Source organism: Fragaria vesca, linkage group LG4 (assembly GCF_000184155.1).
Source record: "Fragaria vesca subsp. vesca linkage group LG4, FraVesHawaii_1.0, whole genome shotgun sequence".
NCBI lineage: Eukaryota > Viridiplantae > Streptophyta > Magnoliopsida > Rosales > Rosaceae > Fragaria > Fragaria vesca.
In genome coordinates, this window is record NC_020494.1 from 23,081,277 (window position 1) to 23,097,119 (window position 15,843).

Here is a 15,843-nt window from a genome sequence, read left to right on the forward strand (position 1 = left end):
ATACCTGATTGGTGGTACGACTGGTACCGTCACCGGTGGTGTTAAGGATGAACATATCGCTTACCGACACTTGGATCTGGATTTGGGAGAAAAAGGGGAATGGAGGCCGGCCGGTGGGAATTTGGTAGGTTATCAATATGGCGGAGCATCGGTTGGACCGGACGGTTATATTTATACAGTGGGAGACTTCGAAATATATCGATTCTCTACTTGTGGCAAGTTCCATGAGGAGTTGATTCCCCCGGCAGGCAGGGAACGCTCACGTCTTCTCGGTCTTTCTAGGAAAAAGCTTTTCATCTACACCATTGGAGGAGGCGCTAATGGTGGCAATCTGATATATTGTTTTGATTTGAAATCAAGGTGGTGGGATGTCCTTGACCTTGGCGATAACTTCCGTGGTGATTGGTCCGCGGGAGTGGTGCTTTTCGAGGACAGCTACTTGTTCTCGTTTGGCAGTCAGAATCCTACACGTGAAGAAGACGCCGAGGTTCCTGGAATTTATGTATTTGATATTGAGAATTGTCAATGGCTCTCCGAACCAGTTGAGGGCCTCCCCACTGATGGAAAAGTCCTTCCGGTTATTTACGAGCCAGAACCACACCTAGACCCAGATGAGTTTGTTGATATAGCATTCTCGCCATTCCTGCTCCAAATAGGAAAGCAAGAGCACAACAAGTTGGCTTTGCTGTGGGATGGTCACGGCACACATCCAGAATCTCATGGGGCTCAATTGAACCTTGTCTGGTCCAAGTTCGTACTCAATTGCAGAACCAGTACTACTGCTCAGCAAGACCCCCATTTCTATGCCAATTCAGTGTCAAGTGGATACTGTCCGCTTGATGATTGCACCTCTGACATAGTCAATTGTGCAGCCGAAATGTAAGAGCTGCCTTAATCCGTACGTTACTGAATATCCGATATCTAGTCTTAATCTAGTCTAATGTATTCTTCTCCTCTTTAAATAAGAATAATGGTATGTTGTTTTTGTCTACAGTTATGGTTGAAACGTTCATTGTTTTTCCGACGGAAAGAGTTCAATTAAGAATAATTGATATGTTGTTTTTGTCCTCTTGAGATACTACTCTGGCTGAAATGTTCATTGTTTATCCAACGGAAAGAGTTCTGTTCTCTTACATTGCTTATAAATTGGTAATTTATTTAATTTTAGTTTCTTCACAATAATCTGTTCAGATGATTGAGAACTTGCATATGACACTATTCCTGAATGGATGTTTTCTACATCTCTGTGTTACTACTGGTCATGATCCTCATATAAGTTTTCTCTTTTTTCTTTTCTTCATCTGGTCCGGTCCATACTTTTAGCTTAGTCATATAAGAACTTGCTTAATCATAGTTCTTTTAGATCGAGGACCCCCCTTCCACCTGAAGGTAAAGAAAAACAAAAAAGAAAGCAACTTGCATTGCTTTTCACCATTTGAAATTTTTGGTCAGGGTAGTTGTTTGTGTTGGAATTCCCTCCTCATGCTAGACAACTTATTAATAGCTGTTCTAAACCAAGTTGGATTCTAACTTGGAGAAAAGGAAAAAAAGAAAAGAAATAAAAACCAAAAAGGAGTCGTTTCAGTTTTCCGAAAAGAAGGCGTGCTACAACATTGAATTAGTTGTCGCTGTATCTCTCATCTTCTCAAGAAGACTAGAAGAGTGTGTGTGTTTATGTATTCAGTTCTCAGTAGCCTTGGTTAGACAGGGAGAGAGTTTTTACTGTGAAAGGAGAGAAAGAAGACAGCAATCCTTTCTCTGATAAGTCTTCTTGTGTTTGTGTATCCAAGAGTGTTTCTCTTGAGAGTTTTCCTCTAGTGATCTAGAGAGATTGGTGGCTGTAATCCCATTTATCATAGTGGAAGTTCTTCGGAGATTGTCCCATGGTTTTTCCCTTCACATTGAAGGGTTTCCACGTTAAAATTGGTGTCTCTCTGCTGCTGTTATTTGCTGCTGTTATTTTTCTGTTCTTGCTGTGTTTGTGCTGTGCAATTTTGGTTCATATATTTTGTTGCATAATCTGGTTCCCCTCCCAACAGTTTGTTCCTATCTCAGAGTTCTGTGGAGGTTAAGTGATTGTGCTTTTCATATTTAAGACATTATTTGACAGAAGAAAAATGCAGACTATAATGTATTAGTAAAGGTTAATACAAGTTGAATTTTGGACCAAGAATGCATATAGACTCTCCAGTGGCTGCTGCAGTGGTGCCGTTATGTAGTTTGAACTTTGCACGAGTGCTTGAGATGATCCAATAACAGCTATTTTCTTCGGCTTTTTCCATCATTCATGCATAAAAAAAGCATGACATGACCTATTTAGTGGGATGTATGGTGCATTTTGGTGTTTTTTCTTTATCCAGCAAAATGAAAGAATTGTTCTTGGAGTAGCTTGTTTATTAGTGTTTTGGGTATGAAACCAGTGAGCAAAATAATGTTCTTCAAACTACAGAGTAACTGCAAAATAATGTTCTTCAAACTAGAGAGTAACTGGAACTTAAAGCCGTCAATTCAGTTATAGATGAATAAAGATCGAGAATCTAGCTGCTTATAGCGTATCCTACTGATATGGTTCTGTATGTCTGCCAATAATTAATGAATTCCCGGTGCGTAGCTTCAGAATCAGTTATCAATTTTGACATATTCCTTCAGACCAGCTGCATGTCACAAATTCATATCGAGTATATTATGTTATTTTGCCCATGTTATCATAAGCTTTTCACCATACACATATTAAGCATGCTGTTGCAGAACATTACTTTTCTGCTACAGGTTTAGTTGAGTGCATTCATCCTCCTGACAGTGAGATGTGTTGTGTTTTGTAGTCCTGGGTGTAAAATATGAATAATTCCTTTAACAGGTTTTACATACGACTTTTTCTATTGTGTTTCTTTTGCAAAATACTCTTCTGTACAGTGCAGTGTCAGCGTTTCTCAATCATCCAAGCCAACATGAAAAAAGCATCCTAGTTTATATGCCCTATCTACTTGGGAATTCATCCGCTGCTTCTGTATTGGAGTCTTATTTGTTTTGGTCTGATGTAAGCTACGAGGGTAAACCCCTTGAAAATTGAAACATTACCCCTAGCTTCCTGTCAAATACCAAATGCAAGAGGCTATACCAGTGAGTGCAAGAATATGCAGATTGAGACAAAGAAACAAACAAATATGGAGCAACTTCTTTTTATATATTCACAGTGATAAGTTTGATGTTGTGGCCATGTACAACTTGAACATACTGCAAGCTACACCTAAACTTTTGAAATCTAGTCGATCAATAATAATCACCGACCAATAGTAGGCCCTAGATTTTATATAAAGGGCTAGTCTGGACTCTTGAGTCTAAATGGTTCTTCCTCCCATATACTATGCAGCTCCTATGTCCTCACTGTAAAATTTCCCACGTACAGCAAAAGATGGTTTATGGTCAATTCTCTGTTCTTTCGTCCCAAACCAACTCTCTGAACAACCTTCCATATCTTCCGATGATTGAAGACCTGCGTAAACATGAAGGTCCAGGGATACAAAACTGGAAACCACATGTGAGGAAAAGCCTCAAAACCTATTTACAGCTCAATTCATTCTTCCTCATTATGTTGATCGTCACTCTGGGGTGCATCATAGTGACGGAGAGAATCAAGGCTGGAATGAAACAAAATAACAATTTAAGAATATTATTCAAAACCTTATATAAGATGCATATAGGATTCAAATTTTCAAAAATCGAGACATCCAAGAAGATATGAACTTTCTCTTACCTGCAATTCTGTGGAACCGCCCATGGGAATATATAATCTCTCTTCAAACTTGGTGGCAAGGACAGAAATTCTTTCCAGTCTTGAACCATAATTCTAAGGTCATGAAGCTTGCTATCTAGACCAAAACAACAATTTGCATGCATCGTGCAAACTTGATTCAAATCTCTACTAGGTTCACAAAATCCACCAAAGTAAGCAGTGTCCAGGAATTTCATTCTCAATCCAATACTGAGAGTGGATGGATCAAACTTGATCATATTGAGAACATCCTGATCATGGTATCCAGGGTAGGTTTCACGCGAAGAATACCAATGTTTGTAGAATTCTATTGACCTGTTATTGGACTTCACATAGTTGAACCCTCCATTAGGTTTGTTCTGCAAATCATCAGAGCTGCCTAAGAAATGATCACAAGCAATCTGAAAATCTGCATCGGAATAAAACCGTGGAAAAGGATCTCTAAACCACATAACATCAGCATCCTGGAGGAGGAAAGACAAAGCATGAAGGCATTGAATAAATGGCAAAGGGAATGGCAAGCAGATATGATTTCAACCATTACAAAACTATCAACTTACACTTGGTATGTTGAAAATCAGGACTAAAAGGCATAAACTTTTGCACTCAATACTTGAATATTGTAATGAGAGATCAGTAGTGGAACTAAGTGAACTAACACAGCAAGTAATTCAACTCCAATAGTTTCTCAATTGGGACATAAAAACACATCCTCATTAGATACTTTTGGGGTTGTCACTGAGTGAAAATAATTCACATTGATGCAAAACAATGGAGAGAAGCTTACGAATAGACATGAAAAGACAGAAGCCTATATAGTTGAGTCACACATGCACACGGATAAAGCTAAATACAAAGGAATATTGGAGTATGAAATTGTAATTCTTTTCAAATAGATTCACGCATAAATGATCAAATCATTGATTAAATACAGAATAAAGATCTTAATTGACAAAAGTTGTGATTGAGATGCAGAAGAGATTACCGTGAAAACAAAATTGAATCCCATCTCAAGAACAGAGAGAAGAAAATCAATCCTCGCCCACATCATCTTCAAGTAGTTGGGGGTCATGAAGTAGGCCTCCTCACGAAAATCTACTCCCTCAGTATGGAGACCAAAGCAATGAGTATGTATCTGCAAACAACGCCGATATGCCTTTTGATCCAAGGCAATGATCACTAAATGATTCAAGAGCCTACGAGTGCCAACTCCATTCCTAAAGCTCTCAACGAAAAGATCAATGATCGAATTCGGAGCCGCCCATGCTTCATTTAACGTCGTCAGGATCACCGTCCCGTCTTCCATTGCAGCATCCTTCAAAACCTCCTCAATCCCACGTTCCTCACTGACCTACATACACACAAGTTTCTATCAACCAATGCAGCCTGACCTAAATTGAACACTCATTTCTACAAAACCTCATAACACAACACAATGCCGATTTAGAAAAAAATTACACAAAGCAAAATGTTCCTCATCAAATTATATATACAGATTTCAATGGATATAATGTATATATTGAAATTAAAGCTAATTTGGACCTACATTGAGCACAAAAGCTTAATTTTTAGCAGTATGAAACAAAATTGAGAGCGCAATTTCAGAAAGCTTAGAAATTACAATGTGCACGAAATTGAAGGTAGAAATCAGAGAAGTAACAGTTAGGGACTCACCGGCGGGGAATAGAAGGCGGTGAAGGAAGAGGCGGGATAAGAAGAGAAGTGGTGGAGGAGGCGGAGGGCGTCGGAGTCTCTGTAGAGGAGCAAGCAAAAAAGGAACACGGCGAGGAAGAAGAGGAAGCGGCGGACGAGTGCGACGGCTTCCGGCAACATGTCGGCGACTCTGCAGAAATCACGACGGCTGACTAGAGTCGCCGGTAGTCGCCTCTGGTGTGGACGCATCGGTTTGGAAATCTGGCATGGTTATAGATGTCTAGGGTGGACCGTAAAGAGAGGCCTACGGATAACTATTTTTTGTCTCTTACTAAATGGTGAAGATAATTATTCAAAAAAAAATTTGGTAGCTCGATTTCACGACCTCTCACTTATGACAATGTTATTCGACGAAATGATACTGGGTACTTGACTAAATGTCACTGGTCATTAACATCACAAAATCTTAGAGAATATTAAATTTTTATTTTTGCGTATTGAAATTTTAAAATCGAATTAGTTAGATTAATTTTGTTGTTCGATCCATCCTGTCAATAAATCAACTGAGGAAAAGTATCTCTTATTGTCGAAATCAACTAGTGTGATATGGTTGGTTCACTTGGTTGATTTGCCTAGCATGAAGTATACAAGTCTCAACTGTTACTAATTTGTTGTTAGGGGCGTCATGTTCGTGCATCAGTGACGGGGTAGTATGACTTTATTAAAGCAACCGTAGCTCTATAGACATTAATTCGAACACTAACTATATGAGTAACACTAACTCGCTAACGTAATCGTGGTGATTTACAAAAATGTATTTGATTTTAGATGTTCTCTTCGTTATTTAACGGGGTAAAAAACGGCCGTTAGTACCGTCAGTTTCACTCTGAGAGAGAGGGAAAAAGGCCGTTACTTTCGCGCTTATTCAGAGTCACATTTTCGTTACTGGCCAACACTCTCTGCTCGTAACTGTTTTCCAATTCTTCGTCATCGATCTTCCTGAATCGCCAGCTCAATCATACTCACTTTTCTTCTCCGATCCCACAGGTTCTTCTTCTTCTCCCTCACTTACCTCACAAAATCCAATTCACTCGTCTCAATTCTAAATCGGATTCAATCTCATTGATTTTGATCACGATCAATGGCCACTCCGGTGCCTCCTCCGGGCCCACCTAGACCTAATAATCCTCCACCAAACCCTAATTACAATCCCCAATCTCTATCCGATAACATGCAAAATCTAAATCTCAATCGCCCGCCGCCGCCTACGAATCCCCCTAGACCTTCAACGACGCCGTTTCCGGCCTCGTTTTCCAGGCCTGGACCTCCTCCTCCTCCTCCCGGAGCTGCGCCGGTACGCCCTGGAGGACCTCCGCCGCCTTCATTTCCTCCGGGGAGGCCTTCCGGCCCGCCGGTTAGTCAAACTCAACCTTCTCCTCCGCTCGGCTACAGACCTCCTCCTAATTTCCCACCGAACCGTCAAATGTCACCGCCTCCGCCGCCGCCGGGTGCCCGCCCCGGCGGGATGGCGCCTCTTCCGATGAGTGCCGGTCCGGTTGCGCCTCCACCGGGTGCTGTGATGAATAATGGACCGCCGAATTTTGCTCCACAGGGCGGGCCACGGTTTCCTCCTCCTGCTGGGATTGCTTCACAGCCGCTACCGCCGCCGCCTCTCGGACCTTCAATGGGAATGGGAGTGTCTCGAGTGCCACCGCAACCTCAAACCATGCATGCTCTTTTGGGAAGTTCACCTCCTAGTCCTAGTCCTGCAGTGCAACAGCAGCGGTCACCATTTGCAGGGGCAGCACAGCCTCCTCCTGTTTCTCCTTACGGATCACAACCTTGGTCAATGCAACCCAACCAAGTAAGTCTCGATGATTATTTAGTATTATTGGTTTGCTAAAGATGGTAGTTTTTCGTTGTTTGGAAGTTTATTGAAGTATGCACAGGATGTTGTGTTTGACTACTATGAAATGTGTTCAATGTGTAGTAGCTCTTCAATTAGTAGCTTAGTGCTGAAATGCTCTTTGCAAGAAGGTGAGGCTTATGAATCATGTAATGTATGCTTTTTTCCGATGTTCATACCATAATTTGATTGGATATATTGAATTGCTTTAGGTGCCTCCACCTCCACCAATTTCACAATCTCAGCAAGCACCCGGAATGTATGGAATGCCACCACCGATGCCAAATCAGTCTATGACTGCCATATCGCATGCTGTGGGTCAAACTGGAGCCCCTGTGGCAGGTCCATCGAAGATTGATCCTAATCAAATTCCGCGACCTGCTCCAGATTCCTCTGTGGTTCTGCATGAAACTCGCCAAGGCAATCAGGCCAACCCTCCTCCGGTATTTCTGATTTGATTTGTGATTTCTCGAATTTAGTTAAAGTCTCTGGCACTTCATTTTCTTCTTCATTATTTGATTATCTTGTACGTGCGTGCTGCAATGTTGTTTTGTAATTCTTCACTTCTTGCTAAATGTAATTTCTTTTGTTTTGAAGCCTGCTACGAGCGATTACATTGTCAGAGACACTGGAAATTGCAGTCCACGTAATATGAGGTGCACTATCAATCAGGTATATAGAATTCACCAACAAACAAATGATTTTGTTATTTGTTATTCGAGTCCAGTGTGTTCTCTGAAAAGTTCATTATTTGAACATAATTTTTCTACATATCTGCTTTTTATTTCAACAGATCCCATGCACTGCTGACCTCTTGACAACATCAGGGATGCAGTTGGCTTTGTTGGTCCAACCCTTGGGCCTTCCTCATCCTTCTGAAGAGCCCATACAAGTAATGCATTAACATTATATAGAAAAACTTATCTGTACTACATAGTAGATGTAAGCTTACTTGTCTGTTTGTCAGCGAGTCATGAATTTTGATCTGAAGGATGACCCAAATTTTGGAATTACTCCCTGTTTCCTAGCATTTGAGAATTTGTTTTCTTACTCGATAAATTTTTCTTGTTATAGGTTGTGGATTTAGGTGAAACTGGTCCTCTTCGTTGTTCTCGTTGCAAAGGCTATATTAACCCTTTCATGAAGTTCATTGATCAGGGAAGGCAGTTCATCTGCAACTTGTGTGGTAAGTAACTTAGTACAACTTATCATTGTCTTTATTTGATATATAACTTGTCACGCGCACACATACACCTACCTATATATATTAGATTTTTATTTTTCTGTAAGTACATCCTAGTACAACTTGTGTGGTAAATAACTTGGTACAAATTGTTACATCTGTTTTTTGGAATATAGAAAGTTTGTTTTATAGCATATGCTGACAGTCATGAAGTCATGTGAATAACTACAGCTTAATGGCATCCAAAATGGTCCCGTGTTAACAAATAAATTGTCTTTCATCATCATTGATAGATTGGCTGTTTATTCCATCCCAAACATGGTTCACAATGAATAGACTAATTTGCAGGATTCACTGATGAGACTCCCCGTGACTACCACTGCAATCTTGGTCCTGATGGTAGGCGTAGGGATGCTGATGATAGACCTGAGCTTTGTAGAGGAATGGTGGAATTTGTTGCTCCAAAAGAATACATGGTTAGTTTAGTAACATGATTTTTGAGGTTTAGATATATTCCTGTTTCATTTTCACAATCTTAGGATTACTTCATACTAATATAGTAATATGACTTATGAGATTGAGTACATATGACAGAACTGGTGTGAAACCTATTGATATGCGCTGTTTTAAGTCCACAAAACGATTCAACTAACAGTCTGCCCAACTTATAGCCAAATGCAGATAATATAACGGATCATGCCTTGAGAATGCATCATTTCACTGCCTGTTGTTTTTTTTCTTCTTTTTTGTAATCTGGTTTCGTTTTCTAAATTGCAAGTTGGCTGATTGAAAATGACTGCCTCTTTCCCTGTGAAATCTTAATTGTTTTTAATTGGTTTATTCTTTTCTTCTTCAATTGTATTACCAGCTTTATAACTTAATTATTATGTTCTAGGTGCGTGATCCGATGCTGGCTATGTATTTCTTCCTTATTGACGTATCCATGAATGCCATACAAACTGGAGCAACTGCAGCCGCATGCTCTGCAATCAGTCAAGTTATTTCTGATCTTCCTGTAAGTTTCATGCCTATTTGTAGAATGCAGAACCATGTCATCATACAATGTACTTGTGACTTTTTGTTTGCTGCTTTTCTGTTTCTAGATTCATTATATTATACTCCACTCCCTCATCAGACAGCATCTCTACTTTTAAAAGTTCTTACAACATTCTTGGTGGGGGTACTTAGCCTCTGATGTGATTGATAATTCTGTTATTACAGGAAGGTCCTCGGACAAAGGTGGGAATTGCAACATTTGACTGTACAATTCATTTTTATAATTTGAAACGGGCATTACAGCAGGTAAATATATGGTGTTATTACAGTTGGTGTACTTTTTCACAATAAACTTTGTCACTCATGCACATTTCTGCAACAAATGTTGCTCTCTGAACCTTTTCTGTAATATGTTTCGTAGCCATTGATGCTCATTGTTCCTGATATACAAGATGTTTATACTCCTCTGGAGACTGATGTTATTGTCCAGCTTTCTGAGGTTAGCTTCATACTTTAGGATATATGTAAAGGAGTCCTGGATAAGTCAAAGCCTCACTTGTTTTGAAATACATCCAAATATGGTACAATTGATTACTCGGTTGTTTATTATGTGGATCCAGTGCCGTCAGCATTTAGAGCTGCTGCTTGACAGCATCCCATCCATGTTTCAAGATAACAAAACAGCTGACTCAGCCTTTGGTGCCGCAGTGAAGGTATGCTATCCATATCTTCTTGCTTCTGGTCTCAGTGAGTTAAAATGGTGTGAGACAGAAAAAATTGTAAAATTGGAGTTCTTGGCTTCTTGCTATAGAGGAATGTATTTCTCTAATGCTTTTACCCTTCGCTTCCTATTTTGTAGGGTGCATTCTTGGCAATGAAAAGTAATGGAGGAAAACTTTTGGTATTTCAGTCAGGCAAGTTCGGAGATATTTGTCTTTTAGTGTTATGAACCTGCTCTTTATTACGATGCATTTTCTCAACGTATTGTTGGGGATTTATAAACTTTTTGCAACATCCGTTTTCATCCAAATACTTTCTAGAACATATAGATCTTGTTCTTTTCGTAAGGATTTTCTCATCTCACCTGTGACCTAAATAGAATTTGGACAATAAACCATTCAACATTTTTTGATAAATTAGGCAATGTTGTCTACAGTATTGCCATCTATTGGTACTGGAGCGCTTTCTGCTAGAGAGGCTGAAGGAAGAATTAATACTTCTGTTGGTGAAAAGGTATGAATATTTAGCTTTTATTTATTGAAGCTACTAATTTGTTTTTCTTTTTTCTTCCAAAATACTTGGTTCTATTTTGTTTGTAAAATGGTATTCTTGGGTAGTGCCTCTTTTGTACGACATTCCGGTAATTGCATAATTTTGTACACTAGTTTAGAAATGTTAGAATGTGAGTTAATCTATCTATTTCCAAATTTTATATTGTTCCTTCATCTTCTCTCTTCCATGTTGACAAGGACCAATTGTTCTGATAAACATAAGAATGTTTGTTTCATTAGGAGGCCCATAAGTTACTTCAACCAGCTGATAAGACTTTAGAATCAATGGCAATGGAACTTGCTGAGTATCAGGTAAGATTTTAAGTGTTCTGTTGATATTTGTAGACTGATGAGCATATCTAATAGGCTAATTGTTTTGTGCTGATATGTCACAGGTCTGTGTAGATATTTTTATTACCACCCAAACTTACATGGACATAGCCTCTATCTCTGTCATGCCAAGAATTACTGGTGGACAGGTACTTAAAATGTCTGTTCTTCCATTCCATTTTTTTTTATATTCTGGTTACTCATTGATTCCATTTTTTAGCCATACCTTTTCAACTAATGGCGGTAGCCAACGATCTTTTACGTGCGAATTTGGCATACTTCAGAGTTTAACTTTGCTTCTTTTCCTATTTGCTCCAGATCTATTATTATTATCCTTTCTCTGCTGTTACCGACAATGCAAAGATCTACAATGATCTTAGATGGAATATTACAAGGCCTCTAGGTTTTGAGGCAGTGATGCGTGTGCGATGCAGCCAGGTAACTTTTGGGGTGTACCAATATGCCCATTTTCTCACCCTCACCTTTACAGTTATAACGAAGTCCATACTTATAATATGCTCCGTACAGCTTATATCTTTTGTCTTTGTTAAACTATTGAAGGGTCTCCAAGTTAACGAGTACCGCGGGAACTTCTGCAAGCGCATTCCTACAGACGTTGACCTACCTGGGGTTGGTATCTTCTAAAACACCACCTTCTAGATGATATTTGAATCTTTTCTCTCCACCATAGAAACTAGGTTTATATGTGAATTTAGTTGTTATTTTTTTTTGTCCATAACTGTATAATCTCAATTACTGGTTTGTATTTTTCATTCTCTTGCAGTGTCTGAATTATATATGTTCTAGCTTTATATTATATTGTGAGTTTAGCTTTATATTATTTGTTTTATTACATGCCTTTGGGGAAATCTTATCTATTTCTTGACTGTGCAGATTGACTCTGATAAAACTATAATGGTAACCATAAAATATGATGACAAATTGCAGGACGGCTCAGAATGTGTGTTTCAGGTATGTTATATTTTTGAAGTAGAAATAATTGGAGCTTTAATTATACTTAATATCAAAAGAAATCGATTTCATTCCAAAATCATTGTTCGTTCCATTGTTCAGTGTGCGCTTCTGTACACTACCGTGTATGGCCAAAGAAGGATTCGAGTTTTAACTCTTGCCCTACCATGCACAAGTATGCTAAATAATCTTTTCCGAACAGCTGATTTGGATACTCAGTTTGCTTGTATCTTGAAGCAAGGTATTTGGTTTCATAGTTGCTTGTTTTAAAGTAGTTTTTTCTAAAGCATGAATTTTGGATGATCGTTTTACATTCCTGGCACACTGACTTGTGCAGAAGTGCCCCTATATATCTCTTATATGTCAGTGTATTTATTATTATGGTTTTGGTTGGAAATGATCCTTACAATATATATATTTTCTGATGATTCTTTGCAGCGGCTAATGAAATCCCTTCTAGCTCACTCCTGCAAGTCCGTGAACGACTGACTGACCGTTGCATCAGTATTCTCTGTTCTTATCGTAAATTTTGTGCTACAGTAACATCAAGTGGACAGCTTATTCTTCCAGAAACACTGAAGCTTCTACCTTTATACATCCTTGGTATCTTCCTTTATGCTTTCAAGCTTATAGTTTATATTATGTAGTTTATTGAAGGTTCCATGTTCAAGTTAACACCTTTATGAAGCTGATATGATTTCTGTCCAAATAATATTTGTCAAAGTGTAAAACTGGTGTGTAGCGATTTGCGAAACAACAAACTAAGTATAGCTGTTGAATCATAATTGAAGAAAGGTAACTACTGAGACCTAATTGCTAGTATCAGGTACTACGAGACCTGATTGCTAATAATAGTTAACTACATGAACCTGGTTAGAAAAATTGTAATTACAGAGACCTAGTTGAGAAGCGATTCAAACTGGAGGGATCGATTTGGTCATTTCCATGATGTAAATTCAGAATTTTCATTTGTTTATAACTGTTTTAGGCATGTCCTGTTCTTTTGCATTACCTAGACTGTCTTCTCACTCTTCTGTTAGCATGTAAGCACTCATTCAAATATTAAAACTTTTCCTCATACAAGTCTGTACATGTTTTGATATCTGTGTTTCTTTATCTCCTTTGTCAGCTTTAACAAAAAGTACAGGATTGCGAACTTCTGGGAAAATAGATGAACGATCTTATTGGATCAACTACGTGTCCTCTGTTTCCACTGCTTTAGCAATAGCACTTGTTTATCCACGGATGCTGGCAATCCACAACCTCAATTGTAAGGTCTGAAGTTGTCCAACACTGTTGTGCTTTCTATACACCACAGCCGCCCACCATGTACTCGCATCCAAATCATACTCTTAAAAACCACTAGTTTATCAATTGACAGGATGATGCGTCTCTCTGTCCTCCTGCAATTCCACTATCTAGTGAGCATATCAGTGATGAGGGAATTTATCTACTCGAGAATGGAGAGGATTGTCTAATTTATGTAGGGAACTCAGTTGATTCAGATATCTTGAACAAGCTGTTTGGAGTTCCCTCGATTGATGAAATTCCAACTCAGGTACAACTTAGGAATTATGTAATAAGTTAATATTTTGTAAGTATTGTCTGCACATAATTGTTGAATCTGAATGCCAGGAAATTACCCTAATTCTTGGATCCATGAGTTGAGCTCTGATGAAGACCTGAACATAATTCTTGTGATTTAGCTATGTTTAGTAATTGCTAATAATTTGAATATTTTGTAACTGTGATTAATTCTTGTACTTGCAGGAAAACATAGATTAAAGGCACAAACTTAGATTAACTTGGGTCTTTTATAAGTGGGAAACTTTAACTGGGTCTGAATATGACATTGTAAATATATATCTTCTATGAGAAGTGTGCTTGGAGTGGCTGGGTGCTTCTCTGCTCCCAGTTCCTCTTGTTTAACATGGTTATCTAGGCATATGTCAAACATGAGACTGAGTTCTATATTTGGAAGATTCATCCCCAAGTTATATTATATGGAATTCATGCTTTAATGGCTAATTCTCTTTGTGCACAGTTTGTCCTGCAGCAGCTTGACAATCCATTGTCAAAGAGACTAAATGATTTAATAAATGAGATACGACGCCAAAGATGTTCCTACCTTCGGTATGTTTCTGTATATCTTTACCTCTGGTATATATATTTCTTTCTCCATATCACTTGGGGCCAGCCAGCACCTAGGTGGTAGTCGCCCTCGTGTCCGCTAGGATTGCCATGGTCTTAGACCTGGCAACCTGCTGCTCTTTACTTTCTTACCAGAAATAAAGAACCAGACAAATACGTCTTGCTATGTTTAATTATATGATGTACTAATTGAAGTTAATTAATCCTCATTATTTTCTTACAGCTTGAAGTTATGCAAGAAAGGAGAACCATCAGGTCAGTGTTTTACAAAACGCTTTTATACACAACCTCTGCTTCTTGGCAACTATTATGTTATAACTCACAACATCATCCAGATTATATCCTTTGCATCATATTTGTTCCTTTCTATTAGATTGTCTCATCTTTTTTCCTTTTTCATTTCTACATAGCTCCCCTTCCCCAATCATCTCATTTGTTGGGCATCAATACATACTAATTAGAAATAAATGTATAGCTGTGACCAAATGGATGAATATAACATAGCAAGGTAACTGCATAATTTTTGATAACGTAATGTATGCAAGGCAGAAGTGTTGTGCCTCTTTTTGGGTTATCACTGTTATCAGAGTAAAGGAGGGTTTCTGTGTCTGATCAGCGCAACATCTGATCCGGTGAAGTAATTTACATTGGATGTTGATGCATTCAGTTCCTCCATTTTTTCTTTCCCAGGGATGCTTTTCTTCTCTTATATCGTAGAAGACAAGAGCTTGAATGGCCTCTCATATGTTGAGTTCCTAATACATATCCATCGGCAAATTCAAATGAAAATGTGATCACTTGGCTTGTTCAAATTTGTTACAAGTTTTGATTGATACACTCCTGCTTGGGCCAACGGAGAAAGGGGGTTACAATACTATGAAGGTCAGCTCCTTGCTACTCAAGAAGAACACCTTGCCCTTCACCAATTAGAACTAGAGCAGTGAAAAGTGCAGCTGAGTTGTTTACCCAAAAAAAAAACAAAGCTGAGTTTTGGTGTGAGGATTTCTTTGGTTTTCTTTCAGTGGTAATTGGTAAATGTGGACAGATAAGTACTCATATCTTATAGTAAAGATGTTGTACAACCTATTTCACCTCCAGCCTCTTTCCTTTTTCTTGATGTACTTTACTATATATAGGTGCCCTCAAGAGAGGAAATATAGAAATATGAAATTATTGAATCGATTATCATACCTTTAGGAAACCTAAAGTCCAGTAGCTCACCCCGAGATTAAGCTATGAGAACATTACCATTGCTGAGTTTTATGCAGGCGATCGAGCAGAAACTTAAAAGAATGGGTAATACTTAACTGTTTTTGTAAATTAGGTTCCCGAGGTCATTAAGAGAATAATCTAAGATAAAACAAGTTTGTAAGCTCATTCAATACCTTTGAAAACCGCACTCTCAGCAGCTTTACAAAACACGGCACACATGAGTCATTTAAGCTCGATCGCGTGTAAAATAATAAAAACAACGGATATTTGATGCTAGAATAGTTCACAATATGTTAGGAGGTATCTAGAAACACAGAGGAATTCAAAAACCCACATGTCAAAAAAAGTGAAATTTTCCAAAAACCTGTGTGTTATAGCAAAGGGTTTCAGCTCAAAC

General features: G+C 38.6%; 2 protein-coding genes across 2 annotated transcripts; one reads left to right on the plus strand and one right to left on the minus strand.

Annotated features, from left to right (window-relative positions):
* Positions 1–3,310: 3,310 nt before the first annotated feature.
* LOC101308669 (uncharacterized protein At4g15970-like) lies at positions 3,311–5,683 on the minus strand. The gene is made up of 4 exons (XM_004297744.1): positions 5,447–5,683; positions 4,758–5,123; positions 3,755–4,236; positions 3,311–3,638 (listed from the first exon to the last, which is right to left on the minus strand). The coding sequence occupies exons 1-4, from the start codon at positions 5,672–5,674 to the stop codon at positions 3,575–3,577; spliced, it is 1,140 nt and encodes a 379-aa protein (XP_004297792.1). The 5' UTR covers positions 5,675–5,683; the 3' UTR covers positions 3,311–3,574.
* Positions 5,684–6,566: 883 nt separating this feature from the next.
* Positions 6,567–15,385, plus strand: LOC101299861 (protein transport protein Sec24-like At4g32640-like). The gene is made up of 24 exons (XM_004298588.1): positions 6,567–7,289; positions 7,544–7,774; positions 7,929–8,003; positions 8,125–8,223; positions 8,406–8,517; positions 8,863–8,990; positions 9,410–9,529; positions 9,736–9,816; positions 9,932–10,009; positions 10,131–10,223; positions 10,370–10,424; positions 10,667–10,743; positions 11,022–11,093; positions 11,177–11,260; positions 11,430–11,549; positions 11,673–11,741; positions 12,006–12,083; positions 12,186–12,324; positions 12,522–12,686; positions 13,213–13,358; positions 13,465–13,641; positions 14,128–14,216; positions 14,458–14,489; positions 14,925–15,385. Exons 1-24 carry the CDS (start codon positions 6,567–6,569, stop codon positions 15,026–15,028), a joined length of 3,147 nt encoding a protein of 1,048 aa, XP_004298636.1. The 3' UTR covers positions 15,029–15,385.
* Positions 15,386–15,843: the final 458 nt, after the last annotated feature.